A 25656-nucleotide genomic window follows, 5' to 3' on the forward strand; every position below is an offset into this window, starting at 1 on the left:
ACAGTTGCGACCCGGCTCGTGGGGAAAAGGGAAGCAACATGAACCACAATGTTTTTGGTAAGTTATTTGCAGGGTTTACAAAAGAACAGAAAAAGGGCTGGTGGATGCTGCTAACTCAAACAAATAAATATAACGTAAAGAGGTCACTCCATTTATCAAAATGAGAGCCATTTGCTATTTCGAAATCAAATTATACAAAACTCTCTCTGAGCCATCATCAATAATCAAAATACAAAATGAGCAGCACCCTCTAAACCTAGTGTGTCTAACATAAAATGAAACTACAGGTGTCAAGTTGGTGTCAGTTAACCCCAATTAGATCCCTGCCCAATTTCCTTACCACAGATCACAGAGTAAGGTAACACAGGGACACTAGGATCTTACACTTAAATCAGTGAACTGAAGCTCCTACAGAAGTTAACACTTTTACCACAATACAAACGTTAATCAAGAGCAAAATCACAACTGCCAAGTTCAACAAGGAGGCAGCTTTTTAAACTGGGGATGATCTGGAAGGCGGTAGATGATTGGAGGAGGTTGCCAGACGCTGCACCAATCAGATCACCGGCCCGAACCGGGAAGTAGCCAGGTGTTGCGCCCTTCATTGAGTGGTGTGGGCCAAACCACCTGCAGCTTAACAGTGTCAAGATGAGGAGTTGGTGGTGGACTTCAGCAGGAAGAAATTACCCTCTGTACCTATATGTCCATCCAGGGAAGTACTTCGGAGCCCACGTGAACAATAAACTGGGCTAAGAACTCTGAGGCTGTGTATAAGCAGGGCCAGAGCAAACTGTACTTTCTGCAGAGGCTCAGGTCATTCAATGTCTGCAGGACCATGCTGAAGTTCTTCACAAAGCTCATTAGCTTTTGGAAGCTTGGTGGAGCTTGATACTTTGGTGGTGGTGCTGCGTAAACTACAGTACATCATGCACAGTGACTCTCACCGTCTCCATGATGGTCAGGCACAGGAGCACTTTCAGCAGCAGACTGTTACCACCCAGATGAACCACAGAATGCCGCAGGAAATAATTTCTTCCTGTGGCAATCAAACTCTACAACTCATCTACCTCACGCAGAGAGATGGACAGCAGAGGTATGGGGTGCTGAGGTGGCACCACTCCAGCCGTCATATCAGTTCTGTTGTGCTCTGTATAAGTATCCTGCTTTCTGGACCACTGTTGCCCTGTGGATTACTGTCATTACAGCTCTGACTAGTTTCCATGGACCTAATGTGTAATGATGGAACACTGAGATATTGTGGAATAATCACATACACTTACCTGTTTTTATGAATACACATATATAGCTATGTGCCAGTTCTTATACATAAACTTTAAACCCAAATAAGTTCAGAATATTCAAAATATTTGTGGAAAGTGATTACCTCAAACTTTAAGTAGTGGTAATAATATGAGTAAACTTTAAATATAATACTTAAATTCCACCAATTCTTTACTCAATAAATGTAATTGTACACAACTTATACTCTGAGGGAAATCTACTCAAAAAAAAATTGTGCTAAACTCACTCACCCAAATTACTACTAGTCAACTTGAAATTTACAAAATGCCCATTTTCAGATAGTAGTCCTGAAAAATATGAATACAACTCCATTATTACAATTCCCTTTATTAGTATCATCTTCTCACAACATCATTTCTACATTGAACAGACCCAGAAAAAGACACATCTTGCATAAAGCTGAATAGATAAAAAAGTAATGGACTGCTTGATCAGATAATTAACCAGCAACAATTTTGATAATCAATTTGTTTTCATCCTTTTTTGCAGTAATGTTATACATTCTCTATCTCCAGATTCATAATGATGAAGTTTAAAACCTGTATCACAACTTAAAAAAAAAAAAAAAAAAAAAAAACGCACAAAGGAAATGCAGTCACAAAATTACTTGCAGAGTAAATCAATGTATTCAAATTAGGGTTGAGTGATGTCTACAAAATTGGCATTGGACGATGTCAACAATGAAACAACGGGATGGACGATGACATTGACAAGTTATGTAATTAACACACTGGCATGTGGTGCACTTGCTGATGTGAAAAATGGAAAAAAATAAAACAAGTTCTGTGTCTTTTCGGTGACTTTATAAAACTTACTAACCTAAACCTACTGCTGATGGATAAACTCAGGGGAGCAGACAGGGAGACAATAATAAACTACACCCTAAAAGCTAAACTTGCTAAATAAGTCTACTGGGGTAGAATTCTAACCATTAGATCTGGGAAAATTCATTTGGTTAGTTTTGATGCTCTCCACAGCGATTTTATATTCATGGTGCAGCATCAAGCAGTTTTAATCCTCACCACCTTATAATGGCAGGAAAACACATGACCTCAGAATCATTACAGATAGGACAGTTCATTTTTGCCTTTTGTGTCTTAATTTACTACTTTATACATTTGTAGAAATTAATATAAATAATAGGCAACATGAAAACCACCTCCCTTCTGTATTACAATACATTCTCGGTTCGCCGTCAACTTTGGTACAACTGCCAATATTCAAGTTCTAAAAGGTATCTGCAGCCCTTTCTAATGCAAAGGCCCCCCCTTCCAACCTCACCATCCAGGAAAGGAAGGCTGTGATATCTCTCAGCAAGGATCAAAACATCACTATCCTACCTGCTGACAAAGGAAGATGCACGGTAGTCCTTAACACAGCGGACTACCAGAACAAGGTCAACACACTACTAATGGACACAAACACATATGAGACACTGAGACGAGACCCAACCAGCGGATTCAAGAAAAAGGCCATAGAATGTCTACAACAGCTACAGAAGGACAACACCATCACCCGTGAACAATATTACCGTTTGTATCCTGGAGAAGCCATTCCATGCATTTATGGACTACCCAAGATACACAAAGAAGGAGCCCCACTCAGGCCGATTATCAGCAGCATTAACTCGGTGACCTACAACATTGCCAAACACATTTCTACCATCTTAGCTCCTTTGGTGGGAAACACATCTCACCACATCCAAAACTCCATTGACTTTGTAAACAAAGTTCGAGGACTAAAACTGGATCCAGATGAAACCCTGGTATCCTATGATGTGACTTCTTTGTGCACCTGCATCCCCACCATAGAAGCAGTAGAAACCGTAAGGAAACGGCTAACACAAGACAACATCCTGGACAACAGAACTAGCCTCAGCCCTGACCAGATCTGTAAATTACTCGACGTCTGTCTAAACACCACCTATTTCCAGTACAACGGGGGATTCTACAGACAGAAGCATGGCTGCGCCATGGGCTTACCGGTATCCCCAATTGTGGCAAACATCTACAGCTAGGGGTCATGAGAACACTGCACCACAGAGCGGAAAACATACCAACAAGCGCCCAAGCCAGCGAGAAGGAACAGAACCACCTGAAGGGGGCACTTACAGCCTGTGAATACCCTAAATGGACTTTTGTGAAAACAGCCAAAAGATCCAAGAAGAACAAAACTACAGGGAATGAGGAAAAGAAGTTCAAACGCAACAACATTGTGATTCCATACGTGTCTGGAGTATCAGAGAAGCAAACACAACATCCCTGTGTTCTTTAAACCCAAGAACACACTAAGACAGATACTGGTACACCCCAAAGACCGCACACCCAAACACAAGAAAAGCAATCTAGTGTATGCAGTCAAATGCAGTGAGGAAGAAGGGCCAACTCCTCAGGTCAAGACTCTGCAGTCTACTTACATCTGAAGGACAGAGGACACTCGTTTGAGGACCATCAGGTGCACATTTTAGACAGAGAAGATGGATGGTTTGAAAGAGGAGTCAAGGAAGCCGTAACCTATTGGCCTCAGGGGAAGATACCATCGATGGTCGTTCAGTCTTGGTCTTGGGTAGTCCTACTACCTACGACTGTAACGATCGTTATTACAGCAACCAGGAACACTAACGAACCAGCAGTATCGACGATCCTGGCAAACGACCCCAATGAGGTTAAATCGCTTAGTTTCCCTGCCAGTCAGTCAGAACTGAAGAAGTCCTTTGGATGAGGGACTAAACGTCTTCCAGTATCTTCAACCAAGTCCAGTTGGTGCTGCAGAGCCAAAGGATCGGGGTCTGAGTGAAGACTGGCAGAGACAGACACAATGAATCAGCTATCAGTTATCAATCCCTTTTGAAGCAATCAATCTGTCCTCACCAGTCCCAGTCTGTCCGTCTCTGTCTGTCCTCATCTCTGTCTCTTGCAGGGCTGGTTGTTGTTCTTGATCAGCTGGGCCTTGATGCGTTCTCCCAGCGTGTTATTGTGATTGGACGCCCAGTCTCTCAGGATGCTGGTGCTGAACTGGTCCTCTGGGTGACAGGGACGACTCAGCACCATCTTCACCATCTCCTCACTGGACCTGGGACACACAGACAGCGACGTTAACGGGGACCCAGGAGTCTCTAAGACGAGTGTCCAAGTGTGTTCCTGTCGTACTTCTCTCTGCGGAGCAGCAGCAGCAGACAGGACAAGGCCTCTGGGTGTTTAGGAACACAAAGACAAAAGAGTCAGAAGACTGATCAGACTGGAGGACAGGGATCATTTCCTGGACATCACTCACCTTTATGTTTAAGGTGCTGCAGGATAGGCATGATTGTCTCCAGGTGGATGTTGTGAGCCAGGAACAGCTGCTGTACTATCCAAAGAAGGTTGGACTTGGTTGAAGATACTAGAAGATGTTTCGTCCCTCATCCAAAGGACTTCTTCAGTTCTGATTGACTGGTAGGGAAACTAAGCTATTTAACCTCAGTGGGGTCGTTTGCCAGAATCGTGGACACGTTTGTTAGTGTTCCTGACTGTTGTAACGACAGTCATTATGGTTGTTAGGACTACCGGAGGCCAAGACTGAACGACCATCGTTGGCATCCTCACCTGAGGCTAATAGGTTACGTTTGAGTTTCCTGGGAAGTAATGAAAGGACAGCATTGTAAGTGTAAGTGTCGTAGACCCCCTCCTCTGTTCAGCGACGGCTTCTCAACCCGGGTGTAGATGGCTTCCTTGACACCTCTTTCATCCATCTTCTGTTTAAAATGTGCACCTGGTAGTCCTCAAAAGGTTCTTTGAGTCTGACGATTCTTTGATCTTCTTTTCCTCATCCTCTACAGGGAAAAAGAGGGTGAAATGCAACAACATTGTGCAGTGTTTCCCACAGGATTTTATAAGACTATGGTGGGTGGGCCTTGGACAGTCTTGGGGGGTCTGGGGGCATACACCCCCGGTAGAAAATTTTGTACATTTTAAAGTTAAATGCATTAATTTGGTGCAGTAACTATGAAGAACTGTAAGCTTGTAAACAATGTTGTGCTCTAATAAACTATTTGATCATAAACCCATTGTAGAACTATAAATGGTGATGAAACAGCAACAAAAGTCAACAAATTTAATATTTTTCCAAAAACCCTAAAATCAAAGAATAGAAAATAGAATAAGTAATTTCCCTAACATGTTGTTTTTAACTTTTAATGGACACATAATGTTTTATACTTTCAGTGAATTTAATCCAATTAATTTTATTTCCACACTGTATAGATACCTTATTTTGAAAACCAGGCCTTGTCACATTTGTATCCTCGCGCTAAATTCATTAAGTCCGACCAGAGTCCGACCCAATTTGATAATTAATGTTGCATGTGGTTCTTGTATCGCGTAAAAAGACGACTTCACAGCCTCTCTTCAGGTAGGACTCTCATACTTCAACACTTCTTTGTAAAGAGAGAAACTGACAGGATAAAGTCGCTAACCTGGCTGTCAGCTCGCTCTGGGCTGTTTCAGTGAATTTTAAATAAAGGCTTTAATAGGTGTGCACTCCAAATGTAGGCGCGGTTAGCTTAATTGCCTTCTCACAAACGAGTGACAAAAACAGGCCGTTAACGTTACCACAGTTACCTCAGAATAAAAGTGGTTGTCTCGAGTCGAAGTGTGCGAGTATGTGAGCTCACAGTAGTGCTGAGCAAAACACAAGACCTTTAGAGGTCTGAAATGTAATTACGAGATTTGTAAAAAATATTTTCGGATCATTTAGAAACTATGGCGGGCTGCCATGGTCTCGTTAATTAATGGGAAACACTGTTTTGATTCCATATGTGTCTGGAGTATCAGAGAAACTCAGGAGGATTTTCAACAAAGACAACATCCCCCTGTTTATTAAACCCAAGAACACACTAAGACAGATGCTGGTACACCCCAAAGACCGCACCCCCAAGCACAAGAAAAGCAATCTAGTGTCCACTGCAGTGAGGAATACACAGACATGTATATTTGGGAGACTAAACAACCACTACACAAACGCATGGCTCAACATAGAAGGGCCAACTCCTTCTGAAGGACAGAGGACACTCGTTTGAGGACCACCAGGTGCACATTTTAGACAGAGAAGATGGATGGTTTGAAAGAGGTGTCAAGGAAGCCATCTTAACCCGGGTCGAGAAGCCGTCGCTGAACAGAGGAGGGGGTCTATGCCAACACTTATCCCCTACTTACAATGCTGTCCTTTCATCACTTCCCAGGAAACTCAAACGTAACCTTGGTCTCAAGTGAGGATGCCAACAATGGTCGTTCAGTCTTGGCCTTGGGTAGTCCTAATGACCATAACGACTGTCGTTACAGCAGCCAGGAACACTAACGAACCAGCGGTATCTACGATTCTGGCAAACGACCCCACTGAGGTTAGCGCTTAGTTTCCCGACCGGTCAGTCAGAACTGAAGAAGTCCTTTGGATGAGGGACAAAACATCTTCTAGTATCTTCAACCAAGTCCAGATGCCCTTGACTTTAACCTTCTTTGGATAACTATGACTTGGATGACTGAGAATCTTCATAGACAGGTGCTGTACTGCTCTAAATCTAGAGACTAAACTGTGAACACACGAAGAAGACGACGCAAGGACAGGTGGACACAGGTGTCCTCTGAGAATGTCTCACTGAGGATGTTGAGCAGAGTCCTTCCTGAACATCACCAGTCTCCCCATCATCATGTGACACACCAGCTCCTGCAACACAGACAGACCTGCTTACTGGATCAGAACCAGCAGAACCAGCTTAAAGGTCCTGCAGAGGTAAGTCCTGATCAGCTGTTACCTGTGTGGAGTCCATGACACCTACGATCATGTTGAGCAGCTAAACGCTCCACAGCGTCTCATCTGGGAACTGAACCAAGATAGAAAATATTCAGATCTGAATCTGTGCGTGTCAGTGTAGATGGAGGAGGTGAGGTAGCAGACACGCCTTCATGCTTTGACTGAGGACAGAGATGATTTAGCGGCGGTGCCTTAACTAGGCATGACAGTGCGCCTGCGCAAGTTTGGAGAATGATGTATGACTTATTGAATTACTATAGTCATTCACAGAGTGCTGTGATCGGTTGTAGAAGCACACAAAATGACAAATAAACAACAAGTCAACAACATGGGGCAGGCTAAATGCTCCGCCGGTGGAAAGCTTCTGAAACGCTTCCAGAGTGAGTTGACGCCAGGCTGAGGACGGGTCAAAACCGTGGCGCAGCCGTAACGCGGCGCACACGCCACCTGTGTGCTACACACACACACACACACACACATATACATATATGACATTCCACGTGACTGATGACGTCTGAGCTTCGGACATCACAAGATTTTGGCGCCAAACGATGCTGAAATATGAAGGGGGCGTGGCGTGAGCGCGACTGAAGGGCCTTGACGACACCATTGGATCTGAATTCAGCGGACAAAATGTAGCAAAACATATACTTTTAAATGGTAACAGTGGTGCTTTGAACACACAGTTGTGTATGCAAGCGCACTCATTTTTACTGCATTTTTAACCACAGCTGTGTTTACAAATGTGTTGCAGCTGATTGGGTAACACCTCTGACACGCCCACCAAACGGGAAGCCCGTTGCCCAACGTTGCACAATGTTGATTGAAAAACTGTTAATTAATAACTAATTTACAAAGTTCGAGAGAGCCCAGCTTTCTTTGCAGTGTTTTTTCTGTTCTGTGACTTTATTTTATAACTGTACAATGGGATGACCGGAGGCAGTATGTGCAATCAGTTTGTTGCATTCCTGTTATGCTAACATGAGCTAACGTTAGCAACCGTTAGCTAACGTAACGGATCACCAGTGGCTGAAACCTTGGACCAGACAGTCTGTCCAGACAGTCGTCAACACTTATGATTTTTCATCTGGGGCTGCTCCTTGTTACATGTGCTTTGGGCTGGTAAGTGAAAAAGTTCTGTTTTCAGGCGTAGTAATGTTAATAGAAAGGCTAACGTTAACGTTACTTGAAGTTAGCTGGCTAACACAATGAGGAACTTACAGGGGTTGGACAATGAAACTGAGACGCCTCTCATTTTAGTGTGGGAGGTTTCATGGCTAAATTGGACCAGCCTGGTGGCCAATCTCCATTAATTGCACATTGAACCAATAAGAGCAGACTGTGAAGGTCCAATTAGCAGGGTAAGAGCACAGTTTTGCTCAAAATATTGCAATGCACACAACATTATGGGTGACATACCAGAGTTCAAAAGAGGACAAATTGTTGGTGCACGTCTTGCTGGCGCATCTGTGACCAAGACAGCAAGTCTTTGTGATGTATCAAGAGCCACGGTATCCAGGGTAATGTCAGCATACCACCAAGAAGGACGAACCACATCCAACAGGATTCACTGTGGACGCAAGAGGAAGCTGTCTGAAAGGGATGTTCGGGTGCTAACCCGGATTGTATCCAAAAAACATAAAACCACGGCTGCCCAAATCACGGCAGAATCAAATGTGCACCTCAACTCTCCTGTTTCCACCAAAACTGTCCGTCAGGAGCTCCACAGGGTCAATATACACGGCCGGGCTGCTATAGCCAAACCTTTGGTCACTCGTGCCAATGCCAAACGTCGGTTTCAATGGTGCAAGAAGCGCAAATCTTGGGATGTGGACAATGTGAAACATGTATTGTTCTCTGATGAGTCCGCCTTCACTGTTTTCCCCACATCCGGGAGAGTTACGGTGTGGAGAAGCCCCAAAGAAGCGTACCACCCAGACTGTTGCATGCCCAGAGTGAAGCATGGGGGTGGATCAGTGATTGTTTGGGCTGCCATATCATGGCATTCCCTTGGCCCCATACGTGTGCTAGATGGGCGCGTCACTGCCAAGGACTACCGAACCATTCTGGAGGACCATGTGCATCCAATGGTTCAAACATTGTATCCTGAAGGAGGTGCCGTGTATCAGGATGACAATGCACCAATACACACAGCAAGACTGGTGAAAGATTGGTTTGATGAACATGAAAGTGAAGTTGAACATCTCCCATGGCCTGCACAGTCACCAGATCTAAATATTATTGAGCCACTTTGGGGTGTTTTGGAGGAGCGAGTCAGGAAACATTTTCCTCCACCAGCATCACGTCGTGACCTGGCCACTATCCTGCAAGAAGAATGGCTTAAAATCCCTCTGACCACTGTGCAGGACTTGTATATGTCATTCCCAAGACAAATTGACGCTGTATTGGCCGCAAAAGGAGGCCCTACACCATACTAATAAATTATTGTGGTCTAAAACCAGGTGTTTCAGTTTCATTGTCCAATCCCTGTAGATTACAGATGACGGATTTTAAAGAATAGTTCAACATTTGGAGAAATATGCTTTGCTTTCTTTCTGAGAGTGAGATGAGGAGATTGATATCAATCTGGCTATAGAATGTGTTTCCGGTCTGTGAGCACAGGTTTTGGTTTGGTCTCTGTACAGGGACAATGGTATGTAACCTATAGTATGTAATCACAAACTGGCATGGGATGTGCACAGCCCAGGACCAGAGGGCTCTGCAGCAGGTGATTCAAGCTGCTCAGAAGATCATTGGTACCCATCTCCCGAGCATCAATGATATCGGTGAGGTGAGGTGTCTGCAGAGCCCAAAGGATACTAAAGGACAGTACACACCCAGCCACAGCCTGTTCACCCTGCTGCCTTCTGGGAAGAGAGATAGAAGTTTCTGCTGCCGCACCAACAGACTGCAGAGCAGCTTTCCCCCCCCCCCAAGCTATCAGACTCTAATTTATCCTCAGCACTGCTCCAGTGATAATAGTTTATTTCTGTTTACCATTTATATTGTCTGCTATGTAGCAGAAGGGAGTTACAAAACTCAATTTCACTCTATAAATTGTTATATTGTGACAATAAACCTACCTAACCTGACAAGCTCACTGTGAGGAAGCTGCACACATTCACAGCACCGATTGTGAGCCAGGTGCAGAGTTCGTTAGGTAAATACCACTACATATTTACACTGGAGTCTAATTCTAAAATAAGAATATTGTCAACGCTGTCAGTCACTGCATCTGGCTGTTGTTTATAGTTCCAGCACATAATTCCCCCTAAAACCACAACTTTTCATTTTTACATGTCTGCTAGTCTCCGATACTACATGTTATTCAGTGAGCTTTATTGGGGAAGCTGAAGCTTGAAAGATTGGCGGTTCAATCCCCGGCTCCTCCAGGCTGCATGTCAAAGTGTCCTTGGGCCAGATACTGAACCCTGAATTGCCCCTGGTGGCTGTTCCACCAGTGTGTGAATGTGTATGAATGGTGAATGTAGATGTAGTGTAAAAGCGCTTTGAGTGGTTGCAAAGACTAGAAGGGCTATACAAATACAGAGCATTTACTCTAGTCGTGTTAGTAGATGTGCCTAGGAGTTTCTTTCTGGTAGCTCTTTATGCCAAACTCATCCTGACTTCAGCTCCATACATACTCACACAGATATGAGACTGAATACATATTTACCAAAACTCTGAGGATATTTCCTAAAAACAAAGCTTAAAGTACATTTGTGCAACTCTAGTTTAAAGAAAACAAGAGCTCAGTAACTGCCAGCAAGCTTCTAGTGTTTCTCTATTGTCATGACCTGGCTCAGAAGGCCACAACAAAAGGGATACACACCATGGTAAACATTTAACAAAATATATTTATTTAACACAAAATAAGCCAAATTGAGACTTGTTTCAAAATAAAGGTGATAAATTATTGGGTATGAACATCAGTCAGTTTCAGTCATGTTAGGGCAGGATGATGGATGCATGGAAAATTTGTGCAAGGGTGGTGTAATGTGCAAGAAAAAAATAACTACAACTAACAGCATGTCTAGAAACCAAGGCAAAGTTGGAACCTGTGGAGGGAAACAGAGGTTATTAAGTTAGCAGGGAGGTCTGCGACCTCAGCCCAGCAGTATCATCACTAAGAATGACAATAAGGCGTTACAAATACTCTACAGGGCAATTAGCCCAGGTGCCAAGAGTTACTGCAATCACTCTCAGCTCTTCACATGCAAGGGATAAAGACTGGCCAGGTGTCAGACCACCCCCCCCCCCTTAAAATGGGGGCCCCAAAAGGGGAACCCAGAACCTACTACCTACAGGTTCATAACATTAATCTGGCTGACCACTAGTAAGCCAGAAAGAAAAATACACAACTCAGCTGGGGCACAAGACAGAGCATCTGCCACAACATTGTCCTTGCCTTTGACATACTTCATGTCCAAACTACACTAACAGATCCGGTTTTGCAGAAAACAACAGTGAGGAATACTTACAACTGGGAAGTTGAGGTCAAAGCCCCGACCCAAAGTTCACCCAAAGCTCATTCCAAATGAACAAGTTGGACTTCTGCTAGACATAATATACCAAAATTCCAGCAACCAAATGCACACAAAACCGCGCTAAATCAAAGTAGCACACCAAAGTTTCCTCCAAACAAAGGCTCCCTAGCCAACCAAGTTGTCCCAAGACGCACAACACAAGTATATTACCAAAACTAGCAGGTCAACCCACAAAGTCACAGACGCTAACCCGGATGGTTTACTTCCCCAGTGCCAATATTTTAGTTCCCCAACCAGACCAAAATCTACAATAAACCTAAAGATACTAAGACACACAAGGTTTAGACAAAGCACTGATTTATAGTTTCAACCGTCCCTGGTGGTAACACCAGCACAGAAACAAGCTCTGCCACAGCAAGTTTACTTTTCTGCAAGGCTCAACTAAAGATGACAAGGTAAAAATTTTAAATTTAACGTCATCTTTACCACTCACTTACACTACAACACAGGTACCCCACAACATCACACGGATGTCCCCCGAGACAGCTTGTCTGAAAACAGTTGACACTAACCATCACCACAACTCTATGAAAACAACAAACTGACGCAACCCAAAGGGGAAACGCCACTTACATTATACTTAACGGGGAAATTCCTGTACAAAGCTATCAAAAATCAGTTACACTTACCCTCTGATCAGCACACAAAAACCTTCTACCACTGAGGCTTCCTGAAAAACCCAATACACATGATGCATCTCCCAAAACAAAGCACAAAACCAGCACTCTGCCCGTTTTAATTCATCCACTGTCGGCTTTTGTGGCCGTTGGAATGACGTATGAAAAGAGCGTTTTACTACCAGCAGTGTGTGATTGTGTCTGGACCATGGCAGCAGTGGCTGGTAGCGGATTCTCAGCGTCTATGGACGGAGTTGCATCGTGTCGTTATAGACCGCACACAGCGGTAGAATGCATGAACTCTGCATAGCTAATTGCGTTGTTGACATTTATCTGGAGGAGTTGCTGCGTCATGTTGTTGTTGTGATCAACAGTCCGACTGACTGACTGACTGACTGACTGACTGACTGTGTGTGTGTGTGTGTGCCGTTGTAAGGGCTAAACCAAGGTTCCCAAGCTCCACACCGTGAGTACCAGAGTTTTTTCTCTGTGAAGACCGTGGCTTATAATTCGTTCCTTTTTACGAAATGAAAACTTACTGTTGGGCCTATTTTTTTTTGATGAACTGAACATTTACTTTGGCTTTATATTAACTTTTTCTGTGTTTCAATGAAATAATGAACTGAGTGTTTTCTTTGTGTTTGACTGAACTTGAGGAAGTCTGTGAATGCACATTATCTTGAATGACATGTCTGTTTTTGGTAAACAATATAATTTCTACTCACTGAATAACCAGGTTGTTGATGCTTCCTTTGGCTACTGATGGTTTTATTCTATGTGGACAGAGTTTGTCGTTAATATACATACAGTGGGGAGAACAAGTATTTGATACACTGCTGATTTTGCAGGTTTTCCTACTTACAAAGCATGTAGAGTTCTGTCATTTTTATCATAGGTACACTTCAACTGTGAGAGACGGAATCTAAAACAAAAATCACATTGTATGATTTTTAAATAATGAATTTGCATTTTATTGCATGACATAAGTATTTGATCACCTACCAACCAGTAAGAATTCCGGCTCTCACAGACCTGTTAGTCCTTCTTTAAGAAGCCCTCCTGTTCTCCACTCATTACCTGTATTAACTGCACCTGTTTGAACTCGTTGCCTGTATAAAAGAAACCTGTCCACACACTCAAACAGACTCCAACCTCTCCACAATGGCCAAGACCAGAGAGCTGTGTAAGGACATCAGGGATAAAATTGTAGACCTGCACAAGGCTGGGATGGCCTACAGGACCATAGGCAGCTTGGTGAGAAGGCAACAACTGTTGGCGCAATTATTAGAAAATGGAAGAAGTTCAAGATGACAGTCAGTCTCCCTCGGTCTGGGGCTCTCACCTCGTGGGGCATCAATGATCATGAGGAAGGTGAGGGATCAGCCCAGAACCACATGGCAGGACCTGGTCAATGATCTGAAGAGAGCTGGGACCACAGTCTCAAAAAAAAAAATCAGTAACACACTACGCTGTCATGGATTAAAATCCTGTAGCGCACACAAGGTCCCCCTGCTCAAGCCAGTGCATGTCCAGGCCCATTTGAAGTTTGCCAATGACCATCTGGATGATCCAGAGGAGGAATGGGAGAAGGTCATGTGGTCTGATGAGACAAAAATAGAGCTTTAAGGTCTAAACTCCACTCGCCATGTTTGGAGGAAGAAGAAGGACGAGTACAACCCCAAGAACACCATCCCAAGCATGAAGGTGGAAACATCATTCTTTGGGGATGCTTTTCTGCAAAGGGGACAGGACGACTGCACCGTATTGAGGGGAGGATGGATGGGGCCATGTATTGCGAGATCTTGGCCAACAACCTCCTTCCCTCAGTAAGAGCATTGAAGATTGGCTGGGTCTTCCAGCATGACAACGACCCGAAACACACAGCCAGGGCAACTAAGGAGTGGCTCCGTAAGAAGCATCTCAAGGTCCTGGAGTGGCCTAGACAGTCTCCGAAACCTGAACGATCTGGAGAAGGTCTGTATGGAGGAGTGGGCCAAAATCCCTGCTGCAGTGTGTGCAAACCTGGTCAAGACCTACAGGAAACGTATGATCTCTGTAACTGCAAACAAAGGTTTCTGTACCAAATATTAAGTTCTGTTTTCTGATGTATCCAATATTTATATCATGCAACAAAAATAGTTGTGTGCTAAACCGTTACAAAATGATTAATCAGCAGTGCAGTGACACCACGCTCCCTGATGCACCACAAGAGTTTTACTGCACTAACCTTTAGACGAGTCCCCATTTCTTACAAGTTGGCTCCTGTTTGTAACAAAGAGAGGAAGCTGACGCAAACATAAGCTTAATGGTTTTATTGTATCAACTAAACATAAACTTCAAGGCAAACATGGAAATCAGTATTATCAGGAGTGTCATGAGTTTATGGTGGGTGTAAAATGTAGTGAATGCAAAAGTAAAAGCTACATAATAAGTCTAAAAATGAAAAGCTGGAGTGTCCCAGGTGTGGTGCATGGTGCTGTGGGAAACAAAAGAGAACGTGGGCAGAGTTGGCAGCCACCTTAAATACTTATAAGCCAGGCTGAAATGGTGAGCCACATCTCCTGACAACCCTGGCCTTGGCTCCGCCTGAAACACACAAACACCAAACTAGCACAACACAACACAGACAACCACAGGGTTGTTACACTGTGTTTGAGCACAAGAGAACACATTCTCACAGGTAACAGAGGCCAAGTCATGTCCTGGCTCTCGAAAGGAGACAAAAGGAGCAAAATTGATACTTTGTTGATTTTGGGCTTTGACTGAACTAACACAGTTGTTGACCGTCGCTTATCTGGAGAATGGGCTGTTACCTGGTTCCAGCTGGTAGTGAAGACATGCTACTAACAACGTGACAAAACATTCAAGTGTAAAAGCAGAAAAATGTGCTTTAACTCACTCTAGGGAAGATGGCGGCCAGAGAACAGATTGTCAGGATAAGCAGCAGTACCTCGCCCACTGCAAAGGTGATGTAGTTTGCAATCAGCCTGTTCCACAACACATGAACACACAGAAAACCCTTGAAAGAAATATAAAGAACTGGTAGCAGTGAACAAGTCCAGATTCGCCTCGACTCTATAACACCGCTGTCATGAACAGCTACATGCAGATGGACCGAAACCAATATTGCAGAGCGATATTACAGTGAGTTGTGCTGTGCAAACTGAGCCAACTGTAGATTGATAGATAAACATTTTTGAGATCCCAATTGGAGGATCCCTCACAGTACAGAGTAAAAGATTTGAATAGGATAATCTTTAATTTAGCTTTTTGGGTAGTTGTCTCAGCTAGAGTTTGACATAAATCAAAGATGGCCACATTGTTGATTTAAAAAGTGTGGTGAGATTAATGCTGGCTTTGTGAACTGACCAGGGGTCTATGAGTGCTTCCATCGCTGCAGTGAAGAGCAGGACCACACAGGAGCAGCAGAAGGCAGCTCCGCTCTGTTTCTCCTTCTCCACCGAGTAACGAGTCTCCAGGTCTGGATCCACAAACCTCAGGGAGAGCCTGTTTGTGTGTTTCCCCTTCAGACTGATGAGACAAGAGAACCTCAGCACTTACATCAAATGTAAAATATTGGTATTACATTACTTAAGTTGACCTGATACTGTTTTTTCCAGCAACTAGTTTTGTATGGGGAAATCTACAACATCTTGTTACAAACTGAACACTGATACAACATACTTGCCCCTAACATTGTGTTTTGCATTGCACCCAACCAAGTCAAATTGGGAACAAAACTGCTACATTGATTTGCAGGGCTGGGTACGAAACTGTACGCGGTACTTTTCTGGTACAGACCAAAATGTGACCTTATCAAAAACTAGTATTAAAAATGGCACTTTTTAAACAAATTCAAGTGGCGGCTGTGGCGTGGGAGGTAGGTTTGCTCCTGTCCCAGTGTCTTTGAGCAAGACACTGGGGCAAGTGCCTTGCATATGAGTTTGTGTGTGAATGAGAGATGAGAGCAAAGAGAAGTGCTATACAAGTTTAGTCCATTTACTATTTACAGCTAAATGTGTCCAGACAATATTTAACAGTTTATAACCTTGGCTTCTTGAAAAAGGTATCGTATCTACACTAGTATCGAACAATTTCCAACAAAACAAAAAATTCATATGTGGTTCACAATGAGAGGAGGGAGCTGCTCTGCAGCCTTAGCAAATGACAAATCTCATCCAAAATATGGAATTCTTAACTTAAAGCTGGAGTGTGGGACTACATATAAATGAACATCCTTAACAAGTCCTCGCCAAACAAGTTCACACAATGCTGTTTAAGCCTATTATCGCCAGGTAAATCTGTCTGTATTCGCAGAATAGAGTATTTCAATCTTTTGCCTGTGGCGAACTAGTAGTGATGCGTTTTATGCCAACTGCCAGAGCTGTAGCAACAGTTTCTGCTCAGCATGGCAGAGCCTGCACATCATAAGTGCGTTAACAATGTTATGTGATTAGCCTCACAGTCAGAGGGGGGAGACAAAATTTGTACTGCAAGTTAAAGTAAAAAACAAAAACATAAAGGTTGTTCAGGAAGCTACATGGTGAAGGGTTTTTATTTGGAAAAATATATCAATTACTTTGAACATAGTCTCCTTTATTTATGATTGAGTGTACGCCACTGTGTCCTAACTGACAACAAGGAGAGTGAATGATCCTGGTCAGTGTTTCAGTGCCAGGTCCTCCAACAACCACTCACATGGCATCAGCTAAAAACGCAAAAAGCAGCATCATTAAGGTTTTTCTTCTAGAAAGCAGTAGCGCTTTATGGTTTAAACAGTGACAGTGTTCACTTACGCTTGGACTGTCTCTCTCTCCAGCAGAGCCTCATTGAGCAGTTTGTTGAGCTCCTGTTCATTCTCCTGAGCATCAATCACCCTTTCAGCAAGGTCCCGCAGCCGCAGCCTTCTCCGAGGGTTAGGGAAAGATGGATTCACCACCTGAAGCCCCAAAGAAGGAAATATCCCATTTCTATTTCTGAAATATACTCGATCAGTGCCAGGACAGCAATTAGGACAGCTGGTCTGTCTATCCAACATTTCAATCTACAGCAAGAAACCTCCTCTGAACATTTTTTAAAACCTTTTATTTATATTTGTTTATAACTCATTTTAGCAATGCATATACTCAGTTCACCATGATGACAAACTCATTTCATAATACAATTTGAATAAAACAACATTTACAAATCTATTACCAATAGTTTTAAAGGTCCTGTAGAATACTCATTTTCAGGTTCCTACTAGAAAACTTTTACATGCAGTCCCTTTAAGGCCCCCCACCTGAAAGTTACTTGCTTCCGATTGGCCAACTTTAGCTGCTAACTACTGCTAACAGCAGCTGCTGCTAGCTACTCAATTAGCCGTGCAGCTAGCCGTCCTGATGCTGATTCTTCCCGGACTTGAAGCTTGCTGCTCCAAGTGTGTCTTGGGGTTGAACCAAGATTTGGACTGCTAGTTCAGCAGCTACTGTTAGCAACAGCTAGGGTTAGGGACAAGTGAAGCTATCTGTCCATCAGGTAACTAGAGTTGAGGCAGAGCAGCCAGAAGGAAAACCAAAAAATATTTCCCTTTCCTTCATAACCATAAAAGCACTTTATGTGAGAAATGCTGAACAACCTCCATCTCTAGCTCTATGGAATAGCTGCTTCTCTGGAACGTGTAAATTTTGGGCGAGTAAATATTAATGATCCCAGATCTTATGTCACATCTAGTGCTTATTGGCATTCGCCTGTTTTACCAGGGTCTTTTGCATGTGTGAGATTTACATATGAAGAACAATAGTGATTGAGACTCATGGTATGTCAGTTCCATGTACCGAACTCTTCTTATTCAAGAACACCAAGGTAAATACAGTTTTCCATTCTACAGCACCTTTGAGTAAAAAAGTAAATATGAAAAAAAAGTAAATCCATTAAAATAATAATAATCAAATAAAGTGAAATGTAATAAAATAAGTACAAAATAAAGGCAACAATAATAGAAAAAGACAATATACTGTATGTCATCATGATAATTCTCAGTGTATATAAAATATACACCAATCAGTCATAACATCATGACCTGCTTAATATTGTGTAGGTCCCCCTTTTGCCACCAAAACAGCCCTGACCCATGTAGGCATTGACACCACTAGAACTCTTAAGGTGTGCTGTGGTATCTGGCACCAAGACCTTTGCAGCAGATCCTTTAAGTCCTGTAAATTGCGAGACAGGTCCTCCATGGATCAGACTTGTTTGTCCAGCACATCCCAGAGATCCTCGATTGGATGAGATCTGGGGAATTTGGAGGCCAAGTCAACACCTTGAACTCATTGTTGTGTTTCTCAAACCATTCCTGAACCATTTGTGCTTTGTGGCAGGGCGCATTATTCTGCTGAAAGAGGCCACTGCCATCAGAATTAGATTTATTTGCCGGGTATGTGTACACATACGAGGAATTTGACACAGGATTGTACATTGCTCACGCTGTGCTTATTCATACAATAACACAATAATAAAATCAAACACAGGCTACAGTATACAGAACACAAATATACACACTATAAACAAAAACGAAAACAATATAGACAGAACGACAAATAGTGCAGTGAGCAGAGTGCAAAGGATGCAGGAGTAATTTATTATAATCCTTATTATTATTATTATTATTATTATTATGATTATGATGTAGGAGATGGATGTGATATACAAGTCCACATACACATACATGTACACAGTGTGATGGAGCATAGTGCAAAGGATGCTGGATTAAATAAGTATTATGTGCAGGTGTTAATTACTTGAGGTAGGTGGATTTGGTATACAGTGTCTACACAATATAACAATATTAAAAGTATGAACAACTCTGAAATACAGAATGGTGAATAAATAATAAGTAACCAGTAAACAGGTGGTTGATTAGAGACAGAGTTACTGGATCATTGCACAGGAATTGTTCCTGACACTGTGAGCCCGAAATCAGCTTTTCATCAGAGAGATGATTTGTGGGAAGAAACTGTTCCTGAGTCTGTTGGTTTTGGCGTACATTGCTCTGTAGCGGGGCGGCACAACTAGAAGGTCGTGGGTTCAAACCCCGGTTTCCCCGGCCTATCTGTGTGGAGTTTGCATGTTCTCCCCGTGTCTGCGTGGGTTCTCTCCGGGTGCTCCGGCTTCATCCCACAATCCACAGACATGAACAGGATTTAGGTTGATTTAATTGTCCTTAGGTGTCAGTGTGAGTGTGAGTGGCTGTTTGTCTATGTGGGCCCTGCGATGGACTGGCGACCCGTCCAGGGTGTACCCCGCCTTTCGCCCGATGTCAGCTGGGATTGGCTCCAGCCCCCCGTGACCCTGTACGCAGGATAAGCGCTTGACGATGAATGGATGCTCTTTAGCGCCTGGAACAGGTTGTGTCTGGGGTGAGATGGTTGTGTCCAGGGTGAGATGGATCTGCAGTGATGTTTCCTGACCCTGGAAATGTATAAGTCCTGAATAGCACCAATGATCGTCTAGGGGGCGCCAGTGCTAATAGGCCAGGTGCTGGATGTGATGTCTATATAAATAAAATTGAAATGAATTGAATGTTCCCCAGTCTCACCTGCTGACTCCTGTCAGTCAGGAAGTTTGTGATTCACTGACAGGTGGAGGCTGGCACAGTGAGCTGGGTGAGTTTGGTGCTGAGGATGTCCGGGATGATGGTGTTGAACGCCTAGCTGAAGTCCACGAACAGGGTCCTTGCACGAGTCCCTGGAGAGTTGAGGTGCATCATCAGGGACTACCGTTTCCATGTAAGGGTGTACATGGTCTGCAACAATGCTTAGGTAGATGGTACGTGTCAAAGTAACGCCCACATGAATGGCAGGACCCATCGTTTCCCAGCGTAACATTGGCCAAAGCATCATACTGCCTCCCCGGGCTTACATTCTTCCCATAGTGCATCCTGGTGCAATGTGTTCCCCAGGTAAGCGACGCACATGTGATGTAAAAGAAAAGTGTGTGTTCTGACACTTTTCTATCACAACCAACATCAACTTTTTCAGCTATTTGACCTGCAGTAGCTCGTCTGTTGGATCGGACCACACGGGCCAGCATTCCCTCACCATTTGCATTAGTGAGCCTTTCCCCTCATGACCCTGTTGCCAGTTCACCACTTTTCCTTCCTTGGACCACTTGTGATAGGTACTGACAACTGACATTTGCCATGGTAATGAGATAATCAGTATTATTCACTTCACCTGTCAGAAGAGTGAAAAATCCAGCAGAAAAACAATGCAAAACACTGCAAGCATATGATCAATACATGGACCATGCTTGAACTTTTATTTTGGTTCACATGTCGTCTTTGGTTTCTAATTACATATTCAAATGTATTTATATAGCACCAATTCAGAAGTTATCTTATTGCACTTTTCATTGAATAGGTCTAGAATAATACTGATTATCTTGTTACCATGGCACCTGTCAGTGGATGAAATATATAAGGTAGCAAGTAAACATTTTGTCCTCAAAATTGGTGTGTTAGCAGCAGGAAAAATTGGAAAGCGTTGGGATTTGAGTAACTTTGACAAGGGCAAAATTATGATGGCTAGATGACAAGGGTCAGAGAATCTCCAAAAACTGCAGCTCTTGCGGGGTCTTCCTGGGCTGCAAGGTCAGTACCTATCAAAAGTGGTCCAAGGAAGGAAACACGGTGAACTGGCAACAGGGTCATTTGGGGGGAGAGGCTCATTGATGCACAAGGTGAGTGAAGGCTGACCCGTATGGTCTGATCAAAAGGTATAGTCTGTACTCTTTGTAATATTATTTACAGAGACCCAAAATTCCCACCACAAGCAAGTACTATATGTGATCTTGTCCGTAGTATGTACATGTCTTATTTGTGGCTTGTATGTCTGATAGCTTTCAGTGCAATTGTTCTAAAGATGCTTGGCAAAAACAGATGAAATGGTATGAAAATATATCATGATTATAGTGACCAAAATCATCACAGTTATCAGGATTGTCGTAGTATTGCTCAAATGTGCTCAAAAGTGTTCAAAAAGTATTGATACACACACTGAAACCATTTCACCAAGTTTTAAATTGAAAACCACAAATAAAATTAAAAAGGTGCAAGCAGCGTTGGGCGGGCCCTCGCACTTGTAGCGTGTCGAGGTGTGAGGGGGGCGCGTTGCAGATTCTGGAGCTCTGCTGGTGCAGAGTGTAAGTCTTGATACGATTGTTTGGTATCTCAGTGATAAATTAATCCGTTTTAATTCAGTTATTGACAACTTCAGTAGCTCACCTGTTAATAACTTATATCATAACTTATCTGCTCATGTTCAAAACTTTCTGCACATTCAGAATCTCTCCCACGTATCTGTGTTCTCTGACATGTAAAGAAAAAAAGTCGTAATTAGGGATGGGGATTGTTAATTTTTATTGATACTGATACCCTTATTGGGACTGCTTAATGATCCAATTCTTTATCGATACCACTATCAATACTTTATTGCACGTACTTACAGTAACGAGCGTCGCTGTCATCAACTTACGTTACAGTAGTTTGGAGCTAACTTAACACTCATCGTATTCCACCATGACAGCGCAGCCTCTCGCTCTGCTGCCGCTGTGTGTGTGTGTGTGTAGGAGCCCGCAGAGAGCAGGCAGAGACTGCAGCCTGATGATTTTCTTATCCATTGCATTTCAAATTAAATCACATTAGACGCTCAAGACATAACGTTACATCATCACCTTATTAATTTTTGGGTTTTGAGAAATTTTGGAACCGGGTCCTTTAGGAACCGGGTCTCAATCCCCATCCCTAGTCGTAATATTACAAGACTAACGTCATTAGCCTATTTAAAGAGAATTCATAATATTTTACTATATGCCCTATACTGCATTACGTTACTGATTCACTGGAAGTCTTCCCTCGACCATCTAACAGACACAGAACTGGATGAGACGAGGAGGTGCTCATGCTGAGGGAAAACAAAACTAACCGACACCGGTGATCAGGCAGAAATCTCACGACAAATCCACACACGTTATCTTCAGCACCTCTCATAAAGTGCCTCTTACAATCCCCTCTAGCTTGTTAAAACAAGTTACTATCAGAGTCCAGAGCCACGATCGTAACATTATAACAGGTACCTTCTGAGCAACAGGTCAACATATATCAGAACAGGTATCAGCAGAAACATTTTTCTTTTATCAGGGAGCAGCATAACAGTATGTGCTCAGTAGCAAGTGTCCCTGCTAGTGAGGTGAAGTGCTCGCCTCACGCACACACCCGCCGCCAAAGTTTAATAGTCTTGAACTTTTTGTACGCGACATAGGGAGCACAAATCATTGGAAGAGAGACTGATCCTCGCTGTTTGCAGGTTTCCAGAATCTATTACTGTTTTCTAAATAGGACATCAGCAGGAGGGAATTTGCATGGCATCCCCCAAAACTACATGAAGGCCTATCAGGTAAAGTTATAATTTTAAATTAAGTCAAATAGGCTACAGCTGTGTAGCGCACACAAGCCGTTGCCATGGTTACTATCCATAGAGCGCCTGCCGTTTACTCGCAGAGCGCTTGTCTTCTAGTCACCCGAGGAGCGCAGAGCAACCCCCGCAACCAGGATAACACCGCCGTGGAAGACCCATTCACTACATTACTTACTGGAGGTCTAAAAGTGGGAAAACAATCTTATTAGTAATAGCTAGTCTAGCTGAATGTAAATGCTCCGTATTTGTATATTTCTAGTCTTTTCCACCAGTCAAAGCACTTTTACACTTCATCTGCATTCACCATTCATATACATTCATACACTGGTGGAACAGCCGCCAGGGGCAATTCAGGGATCAGTATCTTGCCCAAGGACACTTCAAGACGCAGCCTGGAGGAGCCAGGGATCGAACCGCCAACCTTCCAATTAACGGGCAACCTGCTCTCCTCCTGAGCCACAGCCGCCCCTGAAGCAAGCTAACGCTGATATACCACGTCTGTTAAATGCAGTCAATGTAACGTTTTCATGCATGGATTTGTTTCATGTTGTGAGAAACTGTCTCCTGGTCTGCACGTATCAAATTCTGCTCGCTCATGAGTTCGAGCACGCGTATGAGCACACACCTGGTTGCAATGTAAAAACAACACATCTAATGGCCGCTGAAAACTAGCCAACTAAAGACCTATATCTAACCGTCCTTTACTCTCTCTGATTCTTGAGAAAGCAGTCACCAAACAGCTGTGTGACTTTCTACAGAGCAATAGTTTATTTGAGGATTTTCAGTCAGGATTTAGAGATCATCATAGCACAGAGACAGCACTGGTGAAAATTACCTCCTCATTGCATCAGACAAAGGACTTGTCTCTGTACTGGTTTTATTAGATCTTAGTGCTGCATTTGATACCATTGACCATCAGATCCTATTGCAGAGACTGGAACATTTCATTGGCATTAAAGGAACCGCTCTAAGCTGGTTTAAGTCCTATTTATCAGATCGATTTCAGTTTGTACATGTTAACGATGAGTCCTCCATGCATCCCAAAGTTAGTCATGGAGTTCCTCAAGATTCTGTGCTTAGACCAATCCTATTCACCTTGTATAAGGTTCCTTTAGGGAATAAAGGAAGCATGTACAATGTGAAAACTTCTGTTATAAATAGTCATTATATAAATAAAGCTGAAGTGAATTATTAGATTGCAGGCACTTGTGACGGGTGAGTTCAAGGTGAATCCAGTTATTTCTTGCAACTTTTAAAAAGGTGCCAATAATACTGTCCTTCTGTGTGGAAAAAGCTATTATTTTTGTATGTATGTTCTTCTGCAACTAAAGATACGTACAAAAAAAACAAACAAACAAACAAAAAAAACTATACAGCCCCCTGTGGATACCAAAAGATGTTTAAATTGTTTAATTTTCTAGTTTTGATAAAAAGCCCTACTGCCTTTTGGCTGCCACCAGTGGCACTCCTGCTACATTCCACTCCAAGTAATGATTTCTTGCATACCCTTGTGTCCAGTTCTTCCGGTTCCTCGGGTGTGGTGCAGGCTGTGTTAACACTGCCGTTACACTCTGTGGTGTTAATCAACAGCGGGGAGTTTCCATTGGAAGAGGTTACAGACAGCTTCTAATGTGAAACAGGCAAACAGGAAATTAAATGCAGAACATTTCCATGTATTTTGAATGCTGAACATATATATTTTCTTACATTCTGAAATCATTTTCAAATCTAATTTTGAGAAGAAGAATGTCACTTCCCTGTGCATCATCTGGCTTAATATAAGACAAATATTTGAATATCCAAATATCTGCAGAGTGGGTGTGTGGCAGGTTTGACTCACTACACCGTTGATGCCATTCTTTCCCACAGGTCCTTTAGGAACAACTACCAGGTAGGTCTCGATGCCCCGCTCCCTCAGGTAGTCACAGCGGTCACCTCCGTTCCCTGGCTCCACATCAAACTCACCATGTAGACACTCCATGGTGCTCTGCGAGATGTGGACACGACTGGTCCACACATACAGAGGGGTCAAAGATTAGACAGATGATTAATCGACCAACCACCATGCATTCCCCTTCATACATTACAAAGATGCTTTTATACAGAGTGATGAATTGCAACAGTAGGCAAAATTTTCCTTAGTGGACACATCAGTGCTAACATATGAGACCATATGATGTCTGAGCAAACTACACGTGGTAATGAAGACCATGAGATGTTGTTATATGCTATTAAACAGAAATCTTGACTTAAGTTTTTTTGTCAAACTGGTGAAGAATGAACATCCAAGCAAATTTCTATTATTTTGTTTAGTTTATTCTTTACAGTATTTATCAGTATTTTTTAATAAAATTTTTTACTTCTAGTGAAAGATAAAGATAATTTTATTACCAGCTCTACAGTGCCTTCAGCCTCTTTTACAAGCGACAATGTAGATTTATTTATCATTTTACAACAAAGGGTTGTATAATGAGATGAAGTTATACTTCCCTTTATAATACCCCCAAAAACGCATGGTGCAGTAGTAAGGATGAATTTAAAAGTCTCACAGCCTAGAGGGAAAAAGCTGCTCTGCAGTCTGGTGGTGCAGCAGCTGAAACTTCTATCTCTCTTCCCAGAAGGCAGCAGGGTGAACAGGTTGTGGCTGGGTGGGTACTGTCCTTTAGTGTCCTTTGGGCTCTGCGTAGGCACCTCACAGATATCACTGCAGTTTCTGAGCTTTCTTCCCCAGCATGGAGATGTAAGATGGCCATGTCAGGTTATGGTCAGATGCTCTTGTTGTACTGGTTTCATGACCCACAAGTTCCTCTCTCAGCAAAAAAGCTCTGATAAGCCCCTGTACACTACCTGCTCAGCACCAAACAGCAGACACGCACCGTTAAGAGACTAGCTGGTAAACACAGTGAATGAGTCAGTGAGGGAATATTGGGCCTAAATTCATTGGGTGGA

At 43.0% G+C, this 25656-nt stretch overlaps 1 protein-coding gene and 1 long non-coding RNA gene across 2 annotated transcripts in view; one reads left to right on the forward strand and one right to left on the reverse strand.

The window, feature by feature from the left end:
* Positions 1–8011: 8011 nt before the first annotated feature.
* LOC123969210 overlaps positions 8012–25656 on the forward strand; it is an 81632-nt gene continuing 63987 nt past the window's right edge. The window contains exon 1 of the long non-coding RNA XR_006824679.1: positions 8012–8211. This is a non-coding gene — a long non-coding RNA (uncharacterized LOC123969210). The remainder of the gene's footprint in view (positions 8212–25656) is intronic.
* The window catches only part of LOC123969206 (adenylate cyclase type 3-like), a 38916-nt gene continuing 27810 nt past the window's right edge, over positions 14551–25656 (reverse strand). The window contains exons 6-11 of the mRNA XM_046046374.1: positions 24548–24713; positions 24214–24333; positions 17050–17192; positions 15623–15784; positions 15153–15240; positions 14551–14839 (exon numbers count right to left, since the gene is read on the reverse strand). Coding sequence (XP_045902330.1) covers positions 14687–14839; positions 15153–15240; positions 15623–15784; positions 17050–17192; positions 24214–24333; positions 24548–24713 — 832 coding nt within the window. The 3' untranslated portion in view covers positions 14551–14686. The remainder of the gene's footprint in view (positions 14840–15152; positions 15241–15622; positions 15785–17049; positions 17193–24213; positions 24334–24547; positions 24714–25656) is intronic.

The sequence above is a fragment of the Micropterus dolomieu genome, linkage group LG04 (assembly GCF_021292245.1).
Source record: "Micropterus dolomieu isolate WLL.071019.BEF.003 ecotype Adirondacks linkage group LG04, ASM2129224v1, whole genome shotgun sequence".
NCBI lineage: Eukaryota > Metazoa > Chordata > Actinopteri > Centrarchiformes > Centrarchidae > Micropterus > Micropterus dolomieu.